Source organism: Oryctolagus cuniculus, chromosome 10 (genome assembly GCF_051225735.1).
Source record: "Oryctolagus cuniculus isolate XC-2025 breed Fujian yellow rabbit chromosome 10, ASM5122573v1, whole genome shotgun sequence".
NCBI lineage: Eukaryota > Metazoa > Chordata > Mammalia > Lagomorpha > Leporidae > Oryctolagus > Oryctolagus cuniculus.
In genome coordinates this window covers 12262706-12285229 of record NC_142876.1, presented here as the reverse complement: position 1 = coordinate 12285229, position 22524 = coordinate 12262706, and the positions used below count along the sequence as shown (strand labels likewise).

Genomic DNA, 22524 nt, shown 5'->3' with positions numbered 1-22524 from the left:
ACAAGAATATAAAAATTTTGCCTATCTTTGGAAAAGAAAAGAAAAAAGAAGCAACTTGTCATGACTTATTTTTTAATATGACTATCAGAATTGATACAGATATTAATCCAAAAATGTAAAGCTAGCCTGCAAAGAAATCTTTCAGATTCTATAACATAATTTCATTTAAATCAGACAGATTTTAATGTTTGTATTTTAAAGGCTAATTTAGTATCACCTCATCCCTGAAGAATAAAAATACCTCATTATTTTATTCTAAAATAGAGTGAGGCACAGGTATTCTGTATTTGCTCTCTAAAATAACCATTCATGAACTAATGGACTTAATCTAACCTGATACTATTAAGGGCAGCATATTTCAGTTATTTTTAAAAATTTCAATTTCCAGTTATAGTTTTACTAGTATTCGCATAATAGAAAGGCTATGCAGAACAAAGCAATGGTGACTACATTGAAATTTCCTTAAAGGTAATAATTTATGTCAAATAAATATTGCAACTTCTTGTAGCTGCCTTTTCATAAAGAATACATATTTTGGAAAATACACAAGACATGTTCATGTTTTTTTCATGAAACTCATCTTTTTAAACAAACATGTATAGAATTTGAAGGATCTTCAAAAAGATCATAGAAAATACATATTATCTTTCAGTTTCATTTCCACAAACATTTTGAAGTGCGTTGTATATATTAGCAAAAATCCGCAAATTTTGTATTTTATTTTTATAAATTTATATAAAATATATACATAAACAAGATCATAAGGCCATAAATGTACACAATAATAAGTTTTAAAATTTCAAGTGTTTTTTGTTTTCTGCATTATGTTTTCCTCACTTCATTTATTTCTTTAACATTATTTATTGTTAAAATAAGAAAACAGTTTTCAATGTATATTTTAGTTAGTTAGAAATAAAGAGTAATGGGAATGAAAAATATTAATTTAAAATAAAACAGTTATGTACATAAATATGCACTCAAAATCATTTTACATTAATTCAAACAATATGATTTAAACTCTATTTATGTATATTTATTTGAAAGACAGAAAGACACAGAGACCTGCTGTCTGCCAATCTGCTACCCAAATTCCCACAACAGTCAGACACAGAACAGATCCAAGTCATGAGTGAGGATTAAAATCTGGGTCTAAGCTGTGGATGCCAGGGACCCAGGCAAAGGAGCCATCATCTGCTGCCCACCAGGGTAGACACTGACAGGGAGCTAGAGCCGAAGCTGGAATGGGGTTTGATCTCAATCAACACATGGGTTGCAGAAGTCCCGGTGAGCACCTGTACCCCAACCCCTGCCCCCCAACGATATTTTCAAGAAAATTCATTGCACATTTAGAACGGGTGTGATGCTTTACAGAATAGGGTGAATAAGCAAGTGGTACCCAAATAAATACTTACATATCTCTGTGGCTGCAACACTTAGGTTGTACCAAGCATTGCTCTCCCGGTCGAGTGTGTTAGTTGTAGTGATTGTGCCATTGTCATCAATACTGAACACTTTGCTTCTGATAATGGAATACCTGCACCAAAAGGAAAAATTTTCTTTAATGTTATTGTTTTCTTGTATAAATTGACACATATTACTCCCTTTAAAAAAAACACAAATTATTTAATGCATGCTCTACATAATAGTGTGATACTGAATAATGTTCCTAATAGTACATTCATATATTTAAGATTCAACTCAGTGGAGATCCCAAAACAAAAACTATGATGTCTTCAGATTTAAATTTATGTTAATTAAATATAAACACAATCCATTCATCTTCAAGTCCAAGTGAAAATTTTAAAAGATGTGGAATTTGGTTAAAACATAATGGCAAAGAGTGTTCTTTTTAACAAATACAAGTACACATACATAGGGGTAAAAGTAATGATTGTGAATAATCTTATTTTTTCATTTGGAGCAAAGTAAAATATATCCTAAGCCTAGACTAGTACTGGTTTATTTTTCTTAAGATTTATGTTTATTTTTGTTCCATTTGGAAATGAGAGAGCGAGAAAGAGCAAGCGAATGAGCTTCCATCCTGACTCATAATCCAAATCACAAATACAAAATGACCACAACCACTGTGGTTGGACCAAATCAGATTCAGGACGCTATTTCGTTCCTACTAATCCATGGTTCCAATGTGAGTGACAAGGACCCAACTACTTGAGCCATCACTACTGCCTCCTGGAGTGTGCCTTACCAGGAAGCTGGATAGAAAACAGAGCTGGGGCTCAAACCCAGTAACCCCCATCAGGAATGAACATATCCCCCATGGTGAGTTGCTGCTGCCCCCACACCCACCTCTGATCTCTTTCTGACACCACCTGTGTTGTAATCTGTGCATTATACTACAGTGACTTGACTGGTGATACATAGAAATGTTTGCTTTTGTTCATTTGCTAGTATTTGAGTCAACTTCTGGCCCTGGCTTGACAGCTCAGTCTCTTGTGAGCATTTGGAGTGTGAACCAGAAGATTTTAAATCTTCCTCTATGTATATCTACCTATAAGATAAATATGTAAATTAATTTAAAAATAAAATCTTTATAAAGTACATGCACATTTAATTATTTCCACATACCTGACATATTTCCAAATTATGAAATTTTATGTATAAAAGACCGATATAGTGGAAGTATAATACATAAATTACACATACATATATTTCAGATTCCAGAAATTTTCAGATCCACTAGGCTTTACTTTTGGAATTTAGACATTAGGAAGAAGAACCAAGGCCACAACAAACATATCTGAGTTACAGAATCAAAGGACTATAGATCTAATGTGCTGTTAGAGCATGCAGTCAAGGAGGCTGTTACAAAAGCCCCGCATGCAAAAAGCTGAAGAAGGATTTCAAACTCCACAATACAAAAGTCCTTGGATGCCTTCCATGTGTTATGACTGCTTACAGCTAATTAATAATAAAAATGAGAGAATAGTAATAACTAGGGTTCAGTAATGTTGTTTCATTGCACACATATTCCTTAAGACCTTTATGACAATGAGGTTTGCCATAATTATGTGGCATGAGATGAGATTATTTTAATATTCAATTGACAGGTTTCTAAAAATATCATACTAGTTTGTAGCTTGGTGTTCATGAGAAGGTTAAAATAGAAATGAAAGAAAATTAGGCTTTAGAGGAGCCCAAATTTATGTAAGTTCAACTTTAAACATTAAGAAGTATTTTACTTCAATATTTTTTGGCAAAAATACAGCAGCATTTTAACATACTATTTTAAATTAGATGTTTAATCCTGTTTCTATAAAATGTATTCCAAGTAAAACTCATCAAAAGCTTAATAGGAAGTTACAGTTTCTAATAGGTTAACATGCATCTGCTACAACTAGCAACAAAAGTCAAGGCCACAATTAGTAGATCTGAGTCCCACTAAAAATGAAAACATGGGTGTGTGTTTGACATAGTGGTTATGATTCTGTTTGGGATGCTTTCATCCCATATCAGACTGCTAATGTACATCCTGAGAGACAGTGGATGACAGCTCAAGCAGTTGAGTAGGAAACCCAGATGGAGTTTGGCCTACCCTATCCTGTTCTATTATTAGCACTTGAGGAACGAATAACTGGATGAAGCTTCTGTTTCTGTCTCTGTCTCTCTGTCTTTCAAGTTAATAAATTATAAATAAATTTAATTAAAAATCAAGAAATTCATGTCTTTGATACTATTAACTCAACTACCAAGTATAATTGACTTTACTGTTTCCACAAATGTTCCTTTCTTTTTTAGGAGTACAATTTAGGATCTCATATTGTATTGCATTTCATGTCCCTATAGTCTCCTACACAGTAATGCATTGTCTTTGTCATTTACTTAACACTATTGAAGAGTATCAGTTGGTAATTTTGTATGTCTCTTACTTTGGGGGTGTTTGATGTGATCTCCTGATGAGATAAATCTTATCCATTTTTTGCAAGAATAATACAGAAACACTGTGCTGTTCTTTTAGTATTATATAAGGGCTACATGACACTGATTCTGTCACATTAATGACGAAATTAACATTGATCTCTTGGTTAAGGTCATATCTGCCTAACATCTCTTCTCTAGTTATTTTTCTACTTGTGACTGACAAAAATCTAAGGAAGAATTTTTTTAAAATGAAGAGGTTTTACTTCAAATATTCATCCACTCCTTTTGTCATTCATTGATCAATATTGCCTATAATGATTACCATTTTGGGGTACTATTGATAATACATATTCCTATTTGTTGCATCTTTATACATATATTAAGCACAACCTCTAAAAAAACGTGTTCCTTTATTGTCTGTGACACTATAAATTCCAGAATTTTTTCAATGTGTAATAAACCTAAGTTGATTGTATAAACTATTGCTATTCTTTTGTTATCTGAATATTCACAGCTCTGTACAGTTGGAGTAGTTCCTGCATGGTTCCTGGGACTTGCCAGCATGCCCCTGTACTTAACATTTGTTTTTGAATACCTCCTTATATCTATTATGGCATCTTGACAAACATTGAGTCTAACCAACATTTAGTTTCCTGATTTTAATTTATTCCTTTAAATTGTTATAAACTCATTTGTACTATATAGAAAATATAGGAACAGTTTTATCATTGTTACTTTTGCATGATACTTTGTCCTCAAGCTTTTCCCATTTCTTATTTTAATGCAGACGTAACATTAAAGACATACCTGATCGGAGATTTCTGGTGATCTGGGTCTGTTGCAGATACCATGCCTACAAATGATCTCTGTGGATTTTCCTCCGATATTTCAAAGATGTAATAAGGGAGCAGAAAAACAGGAGGCTCATCTTCATCTTCCACCTGGACCTTAATGAAAGTTGTGGAAGCTTCAGTATGATACTGCATGAGGTGCTCTTTCACATGGCGATTTCTGACTTTCGCTCTTATACCATAGTGGTTCTGGTGCTCAAAATCCACTTTCTACGAAGAAACAGTGCACACAGAATAAATGCTTTCAGTGATTCATGATTTAGTCAGAAGAAAAAAGTTTCCCTTGTTTAACTGTCACTTTTCAATTAGAGTTTATGAGTCAATCTAATATTATAGTTAAGCAGGTCTACATTTGCATTTTGTACTTATGTCTATCACAAAATGTTATAGAATAATCATTATATTGCATTTAAGATTAAAATTAGTCTTTTGTGGTCATAAATATTTTATATAATTGAAGACTAATTTCCTGGTTTTTCACATCTTTTCAAAATTTTCTGAAACCTTATTCTACATATAACTCAGGATCTATAGGAATGAGTAAGATAATTGACTCTCTTAAATCTAAACTCCTTTTATCCCTAAATCATAAATCACAAATTCTCATCTTGATAACTTAATGAAGCAACAACTAACCAGCTACACAAAGTAATCATTCATATTTTGCTTTACTCCATAAGACAAATAGTTTTAATATAGCTACCTTTTTCAATACAACTATGCCTTCTTGGGTCTCATTATCAGTAACTATGTCAAATGTCTGTGAATCATCCTCTTCAATGCTGTAATCCATTTCTGCATTCTCGCCTATGTCATTGTCATGTGCCATGATTTTTCCTATAGAAGTCCCAGTGGGTGCAGATTCAGAGACACTCATGCGGTAAAAACCTACAAAAGCAAAATTTAAATTATTTTGGATAAATACTTAATGTAAGAAATTTCCAATTTGAACATCCTTTATTTATAGTACACGAACATCCAGATCTATCCTTTCCAATGACTCTTTTTAGATCTCAGTCTCTATTTCCTTTTTATTTTAAAATCTGGGCGTTTCCTCAATTTTCTATTTGAGAATTTATCATTGCCTCTGAAATCTCATAGGCAGTCCCAGGAACAGTAAACATAACTCAAAGTTTATTTCATATGTGCATCTCATATTCATTTGTCTTATTTTGTCTTTCCTGCATTCACTATTAAATTTGAATAATGGACTTTTATTCTTTTCTTTAAGATTTATTTATTTATTGGAATGTCAGAGTTACAGGGAGAGGAGAAAGACAGACAGTCAGACACACACCCAAACATACACACAAACACAAGGAGAAAGAGAGAGAAAATCTTCCATATTCTGGTTACTCTCCAAGTGGTTGCACCAGCCAGGTTTGAGCCAGGCTGAAGCCAGGAGCCAGGAGTTTCATGCAAGTCTCTTTCATGAGTAGCAGGGATCCAAGCACTAGCGCCATTTGCCATTGCTTTTCCCAGGCCACTACTAGGGAACTGGATGGGAAGTGGAGCATCCAAAACACAAACCAGTGACCATTTGTGATCTCAGCATTGCAGGCTGCATATTCACCTGCTATTCCACAATGCCTCCTCTATTTTTTACCACTTTTTAAAAAAATTTATTAACATCATTATAAATGAGTGTATGTGTAGATTTTAAGTGGGAGACATTAAACACAAATAATTGAATGAAGACCATAATATTTTGATTTTCTGAGTGCATGGCATTAGCCATAATGAAAATGAAAAAAAAAAAAGAAAATGAATAGTTGGTAAGTCGATGTAGTAGAAAAAGCCTCTGTTGATGTGGCCACAAGAAAATATTGAAATACATAAAAATACTTAGAAATTACTAAGATTTTTCTCCAGAGTTCAGGAGTATCTTGTAAAAAACTGATAAAGGGTTGCTTTAGTCATAAATTAGTATCATAATTTATGATCAAATGTAGGAAATAATCATGTATGTCATTATTTTAAAGTGTGAAATTACTTACCATGAAAAAGGAACACGTATAATGCAATTATTCTTTAAATTTTTGTTGTTTTTTTTTTTTTTTTGTATTTGAGTAAGCAGAGAGAGACAGAGAGGAAGAGATCTTGTATTTAATGATTTACTCCCCAAGTGATCAAAAAAATTGATGTTTGGCCAGATTAATGTTGAGAGTCAATCTGTGTCTCCCAGTACTTGAGACAGCACCTGCTACCACCCACTGTGGGTATTAGCAAGAAGCTGGAATCATAAGGGAATCCAAGACTCAAATCCAGACACTCTAAGAAGGGATATAGATACTCCAGAAAGCATACTAACTGCTATTGCAAACATCCATGCCTAGAATTCTTCTTTAAGGGTATTTTTAGTTTCTTTAGAAGCACCCAACAAGTCACTTGCAGATGCATTTTTAATTAAATTCTATTTTTATGTGGGAGAAATATTACTTAAAATCTGATAATATTTTACAGTTTCCATTTTTTAGAGTGGCATTGGCAATTTAAATGCACATTAATGTTTTTTTCACTGTGGGAAAACAAAAATTATTAATTATTGATTGCATATATAAAAAAGTTGCAAACAAATTAATCTGAAGAAAACAATGATACTACCTTAAGTTTGAAAACAGATGATACAGACTAAAATGTTGTTGAATTTATATTTGACTACTGGCCTTCAAACTTATAAACAAAATAAATAATAATTTATAAATATATAATAATCTGTGCAATTTTCCATGCATTTAAAATTGTTATTTTGATAAAATTCTCCACAAGCCCCAGGTCTAAAGGTTGGATATATAACCAGGATATAATGAGAAGGCATTGAGTAATGGCAGATCATTTAGTACTATCAGGATCACTTTTGTTTTTACTTTTTGCATAACTGAGACGGAAATCCTTGAAAGGATATGATCTGACTTGCATTTTAACAAGTTTACAAAAGCTGTGATGAAAATAAAGTGAACCAGATCAATGGTGTAAGCCCAGAGACCATATATAAGAGCCGATTGCAATAGTAGAAATAAAATAAGGTAGTGGCATGAACCAAGGTCAGAACAGGGGTGATAAGAAACATTCATAATTTTTTTTCAAGGCGGGGTTAATGGGAAGTTCAGATGACTAGATAGTGAGTCAGAGAATAAGAAAGGAGGAAAGAATGACTTAAAATCCTTTAAAGAGTGTTGAGAGTTGGCACAGTGGCTAAGACTCCTCTCGGGATGGCCACAACCTATATCAGAGTGTCGGTTTCAATGTGGCCCCACTTTAAATTCCAGCTTCTTGCTAATGCATACCCTTGGGAGGCAGCAGATGAGGCCTCAAGAGGTTGGGTTCCAGCCATCCTTATGGGAGACCCATATTTAGTTCCTGGTTCTTGTGGCCCAGCCTCAGCATCTGGAGAGTGAACCACCAGATGAAAGATCTCTGTCTGTAGCTGTCTTAGTTTCTTCACTTTCCAAATAAATGAAAATAAACAAATGAATAAATGTGTGTACATAAAAATGAAGACTTTAAAAAGTATTTCTATTCATTTGAAGGACAGATTAATTGGGAGAGAGGGAGAGGGAGAGAGAGAGAAATCTTCTGTCTGGTGGTTCATTCCTTATACGCCCATGACAGCCAAGGCAAAAGACAGGAACCAGGAACTCCATCTTAGTTTCCCATGAGTGAGGCAGGAAGTTAAATACATGTGTATGAAGTTCAAGGAAGAACTTTTCACTAGAGATACCTACTTGGAAGTTGTCAACATAGAAGTAGTATTTAAAGTCACACAAATGTAGTATTTAATGTCAGAAGACTGTGTAAGAAAATCAAGGAATAAGTCTTGAAAGGAGACGCAATACAAAAGGCTTTATTCCAGAAAATGTCCACATTTAACATATGGATGGGCCGGCGCTGTGGCTAACCCTGAGATAGGGAAATTGTCTAGATTTTGCAATGTGCCCAAGTATAGACACAAGAATTACTGAAAATGGAAGAAGAGGAAACATCGCTGGTCTGAGACATGTGAGTTTTAAAGCATTTGCCATCCCTTGTTGCTTCTGAGATTTATGGGTAAATCAAGAACCAGGAAAGACTACAGAAGTTGAAGGTGTCCCCATCTGACAGCCTTCAAAGAAGCCATTACCTCAGGTAGCAAACGCAAAGAACTGAGAATGTTGGCACTCAAGTGAGTGAAAACATGTATTCTTTCCCATAGCCATAGGAAAGCAACAGTCTGTAGACACCTGGACCGCAGCCTGGTGGCACCCATACCAGACTCCTTTAGATGACAAATTTGCTGTAAGTCAGAAGTCTGCAGCAAAGTATGTTAAAGTAATTGAATGCTAATGCAACAGTCTTTCATTCGTATTTGCTTTGGCACATTAGTGAAAATAACACCTTAAAAATTAACAAATGCATTTTTACACAATTCTAGTGCAACTGGAGTGTTTTCATAATGCAATCTTTAGAATTTGCCTATAATACACACACTCAGAGTTACACCGTAGAGAAAATTCAGGATGCTTCCTACTTACTTTCTTTAAATATAGGCTTGTTGTCGTTAACATCCCAAAGTTTAATTAATACACTTGTAGTTCCAGACAGTGCTCCAGACTGACCAATCATATCTTTGGCTTGAATAATTACCCAATACTCATCCTGCAGTTCTCTATCCATTTTGGAAGATATCCTTATGACTCCTTCAAAAATGTAACAAAATTCCAATTATTATTTCATTAAGAATCATGACATCTTCTCAGCAATTTCTAAAGCATCCCAACCATGAAATCATGCCTTTGATATATGTTGAACCACCACAATATACCAGACAGTGTCTTGGAAACAAAAATTACAAGGAAGTGAACACCAGCTCTGTTTGTAGTCTAGATGGGTCCCCAGTAGCTGGGAACACTGGCAGACACTTAATACAATAGTATACTAACTGGTGTCCATTTAGTCTAAGTACTTCTACCTTTGCTACCTAAAGAATCTGCCATGTAGTTTTCCCATAACCTGTAAAATCCTCCACTCCCTCTTCTCCATTGTCATGCACAGCTCAGCATCTGTTTTAGCATGCTCTTCCCTGAACACACAATGTAAAGTTGTCCTCACTTTCTCTTGGAGGAATTTTTTTTGGTTCACTTCAGACTTGTTCACAAGCTTAATGTGTGTATTTATTAATATCCACATGCTTAATATCTAAGTTCCACAAGAGAAGTTTATGTTTATGATTTGTTTTATTATTGTCATTTTTATTCTTTTAATTGTGGCAAGGTTGTACCTCCATAAACCCATAATGTTGTAAAATGTCTGGTTACATATTCAGCCTTTCTCAACCAAGAGTGTGTGAGGGCATTAAACCCTGATATCTTAAAGCATCCATTGCTTGTAGTAAAATAATTTCTCTCTAGTGTATCCTGATTAATAAAATCTATGCACCAACCTTGGGATAATTAAGAACATATTTACTCAAATCACATTCTTGAGAATTGGATTCTATTAAAAAACCTTGATTGAGCAAGTCTGAGACATTTAATATTGTTAAATGATGAATTCTTAATTACTAAAAATTAAAATATACAACATGCTGTAATTCTTTAAATCTCTCCATGTTATCAAACTAGAAATAATATTTCTACTAAATGAAAAACATATGTCTTCATTTTTTAATACTTCTCACATTTTCACAAAATCAGGTGATTATATATATGTGTGTATGTGTGTATCTATTTATCTATCTATCTTCATTTTTGGAGACTATTAGCTCTTAGGCAAAGATTCATTTGGAGTTACTCTTTGTTTTGAACATGACAATAATTTTAAATGGAATTAGTAACTAACAAAATGCTCAATAGATAATTTTTGAAAGATAACAGAAATATCGGTATTTAATTTATTTTATAAGATTCAGCTATTTAATGTAAATTGGAGAGGCAGTGACAGAAAAATAATTAAATATTTCATGCATTGAATTAAAAAACAGAATCATTAAAACTTTAATGAAATATGTGAATTATGAAATTCCTATTTTTATTTTATAACAAAATAAACCTATCTTTAAGAAACATAGCGCCGGCGCCGCGGCTCACTAGGCTAATCCTCCGCCTAGCGTCGCCGGCACACCGGGTTCTAGTCCCGGTCGGGGCGCCGGATTCTGTCCTGGTTGCCCCTCTTCCAGGCCAGCTCTCTGCTGTGGCCAGGGAGTGCAGTGGAGGATGGGCCAAGTGCTTGGGCCCTGCACCCCATGGGACACCAGAAAAAGCACCTGGCTCCTGGCTCCTGCCATCGGATCAGCGCGGTGCGCCGGCTGCAGCGCGCCGGCCGCAGCGGCCATTGGAGGGTGAACCAACGTCAAAGGAAGACCTTTCTCTCTGTCTCTCTCTCTCACTGTCCACTCTGCCTGTCAAAAAAATAAATTAATTAATTAAAAAAAAAGAAAAGAAAAGAAAAGAAACATAGCGACAGAAAGAGAGAGAAGGAGAAACAACCCACCTGATGGTTCACTTCCCAAATGTCCAAAATACACAGGGCTGAGCTAAACTGATCTGGGAACTGGAAACTCAATCCAGGTACCCATGTAAGTAGTGGGATACAATTATTTGAGCTATCAGTAGTGCCTCCCAGGGTTCACAGTCAAGGAAGATGGAATTGGAAGCCAAGCCAGGACTGAGTCACATCAATACAGGACAAAAATATTTTAAAAAATGACTGTCTCATGCAAACTGATAAACCAAACCTTATATTCAGAATTAATTTCAGGCATGCTGTTTGGAAATTCAAATGTTTCATGCTGTGGTTTTAATTTGTATTTCTCTGATAATGGCTGAGGGTATTTTTAATACGCATATAAATTTTTATGAATCATGTTTTTCCAACTGTGTCTTTTCCTCATATTTTCAATTGGGTTGTCTTTTTCTTCATTATTTTATGAGAAACCTTACATATATTTTATATCCCATACACAACTCATTTGTGATATAGATATTGAAAATCCAATCTCTTAACCTTAGAAAAAGCCTAAAGATGAGAAGCAATTTAATGCTTAGGCATTACAACTCACTTATTTATTGATACCTTAGAGAGGCTCTAAAACTTGTTTCTAAGTTGATAATTTTTTCTGACACTTGCTCAGTTTTGAGTCATCCTGAATTGTGTTCAGAATTGTGGTGTAGTTGGTAAAGCCACTGCTTGCAATGCTGTCATCCCACATGATTGTCAGTCTGAATCCTGGCAGATTCACTTCTGATCCACCTCCCTGCTAGCAACCTGGGAAAGGCAATGGAAGATGGCCAAAATGCTTGGGCCCCTTCCACCCATGTGGAAGACCTGGAGGAAGCTGCTGGCTCTTGATATTAGCCTGGTCCAGCCCTGGCCACTGTGGTCATCTGGGGAGTGAACCAGTGGATAGAAAATCTTCTCTCTCTCTCTCTCTCTCTCTCTCCCCCCTTCCCTGAAACTCCTATTTTCAAATGAATAATCATAAAACAGAATCAGTTTTCATTGCATTTTGTATTTATTCATAAATACCTGTTGTTGGTTCAATGGAAAAGTATGGTTGGCCTTGTAGTAAGCTGTATAGGAGTCGAGCATTGTTGCCAGTTGAAGGGTCATCAGCATCACTTGCTGTAACCTGGATGACAAAAGTTCCTGAAAAAAGAAATAGTAACAGGAAATTAACACGATGATCTATTAACAGTGAATTATGTCCTGGAAAGCATTTTTAGCAAGAAATATGATGGTATCAAATCCAAGCCTAATTTATCTATTGTTCTGAATTATCAAAATGGTGTTTTTATATAGACTAGAAAGTAGAACCTTAAAGAAAATAGCTCCAATTCCCATGACAATATGGAGTCTTAAACATGTAGGTAGATACATGACATCAGGAAATGTAACTATTAAATAGTTCATTAAAATGTGCAATCCACAACCTTTCCAAGACTAGTGGAACAATCAGAAGGAAAGTGGAAACTTTTCATCCAAGATCATAGCTTGGCCTCTACGTATAACAAATTGCAGCATACGAATGAGAATTTATAAAGGTTATTTAAATGAATTTATAAAAATAGTTAGGATGAGCATAATTATTTGGTCTGTTTGATTAATTTACATAATCTACCAATTTGTCTTTAATAATTAAAATAGTATCTGGGGGCCAGAGTTGTAGCACAAGGGATTAAGCCAACACTTGTAAAGCTGGCAGTCCACAGTAGAGCATTTTTTGAGTCCTGGCTGTTCTATTTCCCATCCGGCTTCCAGCTGATTCACCTGGAAAGCAGCGGAAGATGACCCGAGTGAGGGGCCTTGTCTACCCAAGTAGGAGACCTACACTGAGTTTCTGGCAGCTGCTTTCTGCACAGCGAAGCATTGAAGGTCACTGAATGTCGTGGCCATTTGGAGAGTGAATCACCAGAAGGAGGATCTCTCTGTTTCTCTCTCACTTTCTATTTCTTGCTTTGTCTTTCAAGTAAGTAAATAAATCCTTAAGAAATAAACCTATTAAATATTGATAAAATAAGTATTCTCATAATTCAGTAATAAGCATTAAACATGTAAAATAATTATTTTTACATTTAAAGTAAGTGCCTTAATTTCTAAAATTTATTTAAAATATTGATCTTTTAATTATGTTCCTGTATACATGAAATTGCTTTTGATGGATGGTGATAGAAAGGTATTTTTGGGCCAGTGCTATGGAACAGCGGGTAAAGCCACCACTTACAGTGCCAGCATCCGATATTTGCACCAGTTCGATTTGTGGCTGCTTCACTTCCTATCCAGCTCTCTACTATGGCCTGGGAAAGCAACAGAGGGTGGCCCAAGGCCTTGGGTCCCTGCATCCACATGGAAGACCTGGAGGAATCTCTGGCTCCTGGCTTCGGATTGGCACAGCTCCTCGTTGTGGCAAATTGGGGAGAGAACCAGAGAATGGAAGACCTCTCTCTCTCTGTGTGTAATTCTGACTTTCAAATAAAATAAATAAATCTCTTAAAAAAAGAAATGTATTTTTGTTGAAAAAACATACACTGTGTCATTGTGAATGACAACATGATTGAGAGAAAATTAAATAGTTTATGTAGTCTTCTTTACAATTAATAAAATCTCTCATAAAATCCAATTTCATAAACTGACACATTCTTGATAGGAATTGCTTGCATATTTCACTAATTGTTGAAACTTTTACTATAACCCTATATAGTATGATTTTGTGCTATTTTGTTGTTTAACATTTTTAATATCAGTCACCATATTTTACTTAATAAGAATTTCTGTTTATTTTAATAGACAACCCCTATTCTGATTAAAAAACAAGAGCAATTAATGCATGAAAAGAAAACTAGGACTACCACTTCTGATAATTATTGAATTTCTCAACTGCTCCTTGTGTGGACACTTTTACTTTCAGGTGTTTTAAATATATACTCCTAGAGCAGTCATGAAGATTTATGCAAACAAATTGCTCATAGGGCTTATCACTTCAATCAGTGTTTATTGGCAAGATTGTTCTTTTAATTAAATTTCTGTTCTTATATCCACTTAATTCTTCTACATTTCTTACCATATCTCTTTATCTTTAATTTGCACAGGGATTTCTCATCCCTGATGGGTTTCCACAAGTGCACCCCTGTATTTAGCTTCAGGAATCATTTTCAAACGTCATAGCAATGGGAGACAGACATTTTGGACCATGTGGGAGACCTGGATGTAGTTCTTGGCTTCTGGTTTGACATGGCTCAGCCCTGGATTTTGTGGTTATTTGAAAGGTGAACCAGTTGGGGCAAGATCTTTCTCTCTCTCTCTCTCTTTCTCTGTCTCTGTTATTCTGCCTTTCAAATAAGTAAATAAATAAACAAATCTCTTTTTAAAATGAGAATAGTGTAATTCTACCAGTTCTGATTTTTGTGGATTTTATCATCATACATGAATTTTATAAGGACTGAATGATTTTCAACCAAATGTTAGCTTTAATATTAGTAACAGAACATTATATTATCATATAATACTGAATGCTTTATCTTCTATGTGGTAGGAGGAATTCAAATATAAATGCATAAGAGAATGATAAGTTTTTATATGCAGACTATTCACATATTATGTAGAAAATGAGAGGTGATCAACCTAGGGCAAGGGCATGTCATAATTAGAACTTTCATGAATTATGGAACTCTAAACATGTGTCAGAGTTTATTATAACGTTTGAATGCTGAGATTCAAAATGACACATTTACTTTCATGCATAATATTCCTTTTGTTTTAAGCCAGAAGTAAGAAAATTCAACAGACCTTTCACAGAAATAAAATGTAAATTATCTAATAGGACAACTCTTTTAATAGACATTATTAGTACAGTTATACTTTGATTAACCTGAAACAAATTTATTGGGTACATATTGAGATGAATAATGATCAACTTTAAGCAGCACAGGTTAAATCACATTATTTTTTACAACTTTATGAATTTGTTAACAACAGGTTTTTGTAAGGTCAATTGGATGATCAAGTGATTGAAATAACGGTGGAAATAATGGTTTTTCCAGTGCATTTGTTCACTACCTCACAATGAGAGTTATTAGTATGAGGATCACCACTTCTTTATAAGCCTTACTGAATGTGTAATCAAGATGCAATTACTTTAAAACCTAGAATTTCAATGTGAAATTCAGGAAGCAAGCAGATGATATTTTTCCCACATACTACCTTACTGAGCAAAGTATTCTTCAATTATTTTAGCTTCTCTGTCCAAAATCTACTAACAACTAGCTCATCCTTATTCACTTTTTCTTGCATTTGATACCCTTATTCTTCATAATCTGAGATAGAATTTAAGTAAAACAAAGCAGACTGCGTTTAAGAAAACAAACAATAAAGCATTCTGAAGAATAAGAGGTATGTTCTAGTCTCAATCATTTTCAATTCATTGTCCGAAGGCAAAAGATTCATACAATCTAAAATAACTGAAATTATGTACATCTGTATGTGTTTTGTGTTAAATTGAATTTCAACTTTATTTTTCTAATGGCTCTGTCTTAGGACATATTTATGCTACATTGATGACAAAGATACTAAAATAAATTTTCAATCCTCCCTTTCAAAAAAATAAAATGTGTAAGTTAAAAATTTTGTAATAATTTTATAGTTCAGTGTAGTCCACTTCATTTGTATATTAGACCTGAAATGCTCTCATGTAAACAGAATCTCACTCATAAATTACCCCTTTTCACTTTTAAAAGCATATTGTTTCAATAATAAATAACATGGTCAATATAAATATATTCCTGTTATTGTTATTGCTGAAAGTGTTTCCTGCTACTGCTGAAATTGTTGCGCTGTGAAAAACTTAATAAAGAATATTTACATGGTAAATCTTCAAAAAATAGAGATAAAAGCATATATTCACTTGACAATACATAGTGTTTGTTTTCTATATGCAAAAATATATAAAATAAATTTTAAAATCAAGTATTAAATATTATTTTACGCTGGCGCCGCGGCTCACTAGGCTAATCCTCTGCCTTGCGGCGCCGGCACACCGGGTTCTAGTCCTGGTCGGGGTGCCGGATTCTGTCCCGGCTGCCCCTCTTCCAGGCCAGCTCTCTGCTGTGGCCAGGGAGTGCAGTGGAGGATGGCCCAAGTGGTTGAGCCCTGCACCGCATGGAAGACCAGGATAAGTACCTGGCTCCTGCCATTGGATCAGCGCGGTACACCAGCCGCAGCACTCTGGCCGCGGCGGCCATTGGAGGGTGAACCAACAGTAAAGGAAGACCTTTCTCTCTGTCTCTCTCTCTCACTTTCCACTCTGCCTGTCAAAAAAATTAAAAAAAAAATATTATTTTACATATACATGTAAAACCAACAAAGTATGTTAATACCAATAAGAATTCAATGCGTTGAAATCATGTAATTTAAGTATTATTGTTTTTCACTCAGTGTGACCCAATTTGTTAAATCATGATTCAGTTTTAATAGGATTTTTATTGTGATTTTCAGAACATAAATTACCAAAATTTACTTTTTGAGATCATGTGAAATTGTATCTAAGTACAACTACTGAATGGCATAATCTGCTATGGGAGGTTTAACTGGTTAGTAAATAGCATACTGACTCTATTTTTTTATTTATTTATTTTTATTTATTTGACAGGTAGAGTTGTAGACAGAGAGAGAGACAGAGAGAAAGGTCTTCCTTCCGTTGGTTCACTCCCCAAGTGGCTGCTATGGCCAGCGCTGTGCTGATCCAAAGCCAGGAGCCAGGCGCTTCCTCCTGGTCTCCCATGAGGGTACAGGGGCCCAAGTACATGGGCCATCCTCCACTGCCCTCCCTGGCCACAGCAGAGAGCTGGACTGGAAGAGGAGCAACCGGTACTAGAACCCAGTGCCCATATGGGATGCCGGTGCCTCAGGTGGAGGGTTAACCTAGTGCGCTACAGCGCAGGCCCCATACTGAATCCATTTTAATGTAACTTTCTTTTTGACATTGTAATGCTTTAGGTAAAAACTAACAACCATTATTGAAGGGAAGAGTACCTTCTTGATAGGTTCTTATTTTCACATAATTAAAGGGACCTAAACTTGAATATGCAGGCTCTCAGGTTGTGGCATACTGCTTTAGCTGTTATCCGGGAAGCCTGCACCCCATATTAGAGTGTCCTTTATAGTCCGGGCCTCGCTGCACTTCCTGCTACTGTGCCTGGGATTCAGCAGATGATTGTCTAAGTACTTGGGTTCTTGAAACCGCTCTGGGAGACCCAGATGAATTGTGCTGGCTTTGCAAACATTTGGAGAATAAATCATTTGATGGAGGATCTCTGTCTCCCTCTGTCTTCTCTGCCTCTCTTTCCACATTTAGAAATGAATGAATGAATTAATTAATTATTCTTTGTAAAAAAAACGACATAGATGAATGGGCATTTAACACTGTGGTTGGTTAATACTTCAATTGGGACATCCCAATCCACATTAGAATACCTGGATTCATGTTTTAGCCCTACTTCAAATCCCAGCTTTCTGCTAATGAATATCCCATACCAAACAGATAAAGGTTCAAGTACTTAGGCCCTCATAACCCACGTAAGTGACCAAGATTGACTTCTGGGCTCATGGCTCCATCATGGCCAAGTCAATGCTGTCAGTAAGCAGATGGAAAATCTCTCTCTCTTTCTTCCTCTGTATCTTTTCTTTTCAAATATAAATTAAAATAAGTATATGATGACTATGCAGTATTTGCACTGGATATTTCACAATTATTAATCACTATCTGACAATTATGTGAATCATCTTAGGCCACTATGAATTCAACTCATACCTATGCAGTCTCCCTGAACTTAATATCCACCAATACCTTCTAATCACCTCCCCAGCTAGTCTAATCATTTCTGCCTGCTTTGTCTATGTATTCACCCATTCACTCACTCACTTATTCAACCTTTCCAAATCTAATGCACTATATGGCTACTGGCATAATAGAGCTTATATTTTCATGTGGATAACAGGTAATAACTTTGTAAATGTAGACTGCCAAGTAGCAAAATTTAATGTATTATTTCAATTCTTCTGGAAATTTCTAATTTAAGAGTAACTGTATTTCAGATATAAATTCAACAATTGAAAGCCCACTACTACTTGCAAATAAATGTGTGTTGAATAAGCAACAAATAGTTTGTGATTTTATTGGCTTCCCCTTCATATGACCCATCAGAATTTGGACTCCTTTCCATAATGCAAACCCAATATACATTTGAAGTATGGACTCAGATATAATAATTCATGTTGATATTATTTCAATATATATATGAATATGTTTAAAAAAGATGAAATAATGAAATCTTTGCACTAGTTACTTTAACAGAAAATTCAAAAAGACGAGCTCATTGGATGCCAGTGGTTATGGAAAGAAGGTAAAGAATTATGAACAAATTTAGATAAAATAATTAATAATTTTATCAGTTAAAATTGGAGCTTTTTAAGGATTTATTTACTTATTTGAAAAGCAGAGCAACACACAGAGAAGGAGGTACAGAGAGATTCTCCATCTGCTGGTTCACTTCCCAAAGAGCTACAACTGCCAAGGCTAACACTGGATGAAGCCAGAGCCAGTAACTCCATCTGCGTTTGCAATGTGGGTGGAGGGGCCCACGCACCTGGGCCATCATCTGTTGTCTTGGCACACATATAACAGAAAGCTGGACTGGAAGCAGAGTAGCCAGGATTCAAACCAACACTCAGATATGGGTTGCTGCCATTCCAAGAGCAGCATAACCTGCTGTGCCATAATACCTTCTCCAATTTAATAATATTTATTAATTAAATATTGAGATTGCTTGAGACAGAGAAATCACCTTTACTTTTTGATTTATTTACTTTGAATCAAAGTCAACAAAGATTGCAAGAATTCTCCAGAGATAAACCATTAGTAAAATGGATGCAAGAGTAATAGTAATATTTCCCTATTTATATATTAAATGGCATTTATTACAATAACTTATCACCACTATGTTGGCCCCCTTGCTCCCGTGGAGAGACACATGAAGTGTTCTTTGAATTTCACATGAATTCAGATGTAGCCTAGGCCTAAATGGCAATCCCATTCTGTATGAATTATATATAGTAACTAGATAATTTGCACACATACATCAAATTGCAATGCACAGGAGATTTTTGATAAGCAAATATTGCATGGCCCAAACTGCTTTTACATCATCATCAAGTCACTCTTAATGAGGTTGCAGTCTACTACCACTAATGCTCCATTGTATGTATATTAATTCTCTTGTGGACTGACTTGCTGTCTCACTTTAAAGAACACCTGTTGTGTATATCCTCTACTCCATCTAAACTACTATCCCTTTTTTCTCAGTTATTCAATTATTTGTTTCACTTATTCTCTATATCATATTCACCATTAAAACAGAAACAAACACTTATTAACTGGTTTATTATGAATCAATGTAGTGATGAATTTGAATCTGTACTTTTTTCTGACATCCGGAATTCCATTATTACTTCTGTTTTTCAAAAATTGCTTCACATCAGTTACATATATTTTATTTTTGCTTCAAAATATTCAATTTTTGGATTATTCCCTACAGTGAATAATTTTGCTATTAAATATCCCATCTTGGTGAATAATTAAACAGTTATTGAGTAACAATCTCTTTGGTCTTCATCTCCTTCTAGCTAGTGTGTGATTTCTCTATTTTCTACTGGTAGCATAGCATCTTTTATGTTGGCTAAATTTGCTATCACCCCTTCTTGTCATTCCATTCATGCCATAGAATCCAATCCAGCAAGTTACAATAGTAAAAAATCATCCAAAATCTTTGTGAAAGAGGAAATCCAAATGGCCAATAGACACACGTGATCAGGATCATTAGCCTAAAGGGAAATGCAAATCAAAACCACAATCAGTTCTAAATTACCCCAGTTAGAATGGCTTTCACACAGAAAACAACAAAAAACAAATGCTGGTGAGGATGTGAGGAAAAAGGTACCTTAATCCACTTTTGGTGGGAATGTACTGGCACTATCACTGTGGAAGGTAGTATGGAGATTGCTCAGAAATCTGAATATAGACCTTCCATATGGCCCAGCCATACCACTCCTGAGAATTTACCCAACGGAAATCAAATCAGTATATGAAAGTTACCTGTACCCCAATTTTTTTTTTTTTTTTTGCAGCTGAATTCACAATAGCAAAGATATAGAATCAACTCAGATGTCCATCAACTGAAGACTGGATAAAGACGTTATGGAATACATACACCATAGAATACTACACAGCGATAAAAAAAATCCTGTCATTTGCAACAAAATGGATGCAACTGGAAACCATTACACTTAGTGAAATGTCAGTTCAAAAAAGACAAATACCAGATGTTCTCCCTGATCTGTGGTAACTAATAGATTACCTGAAATGGGCACTTCGAGGTGTGATAACTTTGTACAGCCATTGTCACTACTGCTGAGGAAGGTTGTTTTTTTTTTTTTTTCTTCATACTATTTGTTGAACTCTTTACTTAGTATAGTTAATCATATGTGTATGAAGTTAATTGAAAATAGATCTTATTGAAAATAAGAAAATTGGTCTTAATTGAAAATAGATCACTGATAACAATGCACATAAAAATGGGAATAAGAGAGGGAGGAGGAAGAGGGGTGGGAGTTTGGGTGGGAGAGTGGGTACAGTGGGAAGAACCACCGTGTTTCTAAAGTTGTAACTATAAAATTTATGAAGTTTGTATTCCTTAAATAAAAAGTTTTTTGAGGGAAGAAGTGAAGAATTGGGAAAATGAATGGTGGAATATACATGGTTATCATCTTTAACTAATGAATCAAATACTTAGTGGAGGCAGTTTCAAAGCAAGTTAGCATAATTTTAAATGACCTTTAAAGAATCACATTTGTCACAGTTAAGCAAATTTTTTAAATGTAATTTTACCTTATATTACACTACCAGTTTTTTGAGGATAAATTTTGCATAAACATGTCTTCCCCTAAACCACAAAGACATTTCTGACTTCTAGAACTAACTCTTATATATTCTGAAAATCACTCTTCTATATGTGTTATGTTTAAAACAATAACACCAACTCTGAGTCTTGAAAAAGAGGCATAAAATGAAAATAACTGCACAGAGGTGCTCAACCACTTTGATTTACTTTTGGTCTTCATGTTATGTTTTTCTGATACAAATAGGTTTTGTCTCTCCCTATTTCCACACCCATATTGTATAGAATTGTCTTTTTTTAAGATAAAATAGTATGTTTAAGAAATTAGGTCATTAAAAAGTAGTTTCATGAATCTCTTACATAAATATGTCCAATGGTTTCATTTTGCTTTAAAACCTGTGATGACATTGAATAACAGCAATTTTTAAAGTATGGTAACAAGAGTAAAAAATTTGAAAATTATTCATAATTTTATAATTGCATCTTCTTGATCTTTTGATGCATCCTCATACCTCTGCAAATCGAAACACCTGCACAGGCACACACGAGACTGGTGCTGCCTTGTAGTTGTTTCTAGGTTGAGAATATAGGTAACTGGAAAACATGGGTGAGCCGGTGAATTACTTTACTTTGAACATATTTGAGTAGTGTGGTTATATTTTTTCCTCTTCAAAAAAAAAGAATGCTATTAGGGGAAATCATGGGATTCATACACCTGCAGGTGGGGTCCAGCTATGCAACTGGAAAGTGTTTTCTTCTTAAAGTTATAAATGGAGTTGAGGCTTAGGGTAGAATTGGATAACAAACCCTCAAAACATGTCTGAAATAAGCATGAGTGAACAAATGATTGAGGCTAGTAAAAATAATTTAAACTAAGGAAACTATCATAACAGAATTACAAAATTTAAATATATTGCCTAATTTTTCAATGATTTTGCTTTTATTTGCTTAAATAGGTTTGCAGATGGGTGTACTGGTATTGAATTTAAACATTCCACTTCTAGAACACATGCTCAAAATCTTCAATGTTTTCCATGTTAATATATCTTTGATGAAAATGCATTTGCAGTACCTTCTGGAGACAGCTCTGGTACAGTGGCCTCATAAGGTCCATCTAGGAATTTTGGCTCATTGTCATTGACATCCGAAACTCTGATGACAAACTCAGACTCTGGCTCCACAGCCTTCCCAGTGGTGGTGTCGACTACCTGAGCTCTTAAGGTGTAAAGGGATTGTTCCTCTCTGTCAAGCCTCTGTACGGCATGGATGTCACCCGTTTTTTCATCAATAGTAAAAATAGTCCCAGCTCCAGCTCCCAGAAGTTTGTACTGAAAAGAATTGTTTCCATTGTCTAAATCAGATCTTAGCTGCAA

The 22524-nt window shown here is 35.0% G+C and overlaps 1 protein-coding gene across 3 annotated transcripts in view; it reads right to left on the bottom strand.

The window, feature by feature from the left end:
• Positions 1-22524, bottom strand: part of CDH19 (cadherin 19) — an 86663-nt gene that overhangs the window by 37962 nt on the left and 26177 nt on the right. Inside the window, exons 3-9 of one of the 3 annotated variants that reach the window (XM_089304996.1) lie at positions 22224-22518; positions 12234-12353; positions 9242-9406; positions 5434-5618; positions 4687-4940; positions 1413-1534; positions 458-1236 (exon numbers count right to left, since the gene is read on the bottom strand). In XM_089304996.1, coding sequence (XP_089161122.1) covers positions 1124-1236; positions 1413-1534; positions 4687-4940; positions 5434-5618; positions 9242-9406; positions 12234-12353; positions 22224-22518 — 1254 coding nt within the window. In that variant the 3' untranslated portion in view covers positions 458-1123. Of the gene's footprint in view, positions 1-457; positions 1237-1412; positions 1535-4686; positions 4941-5433; positions 5619-9241; positions 9407-12233; positions 12354-22223; positions 22519-22524 lie in introns of those variants that run through there. The other 2 variants (XM_070049866.2, XM_070049868.2) reach the window with 2 other exon arrangements.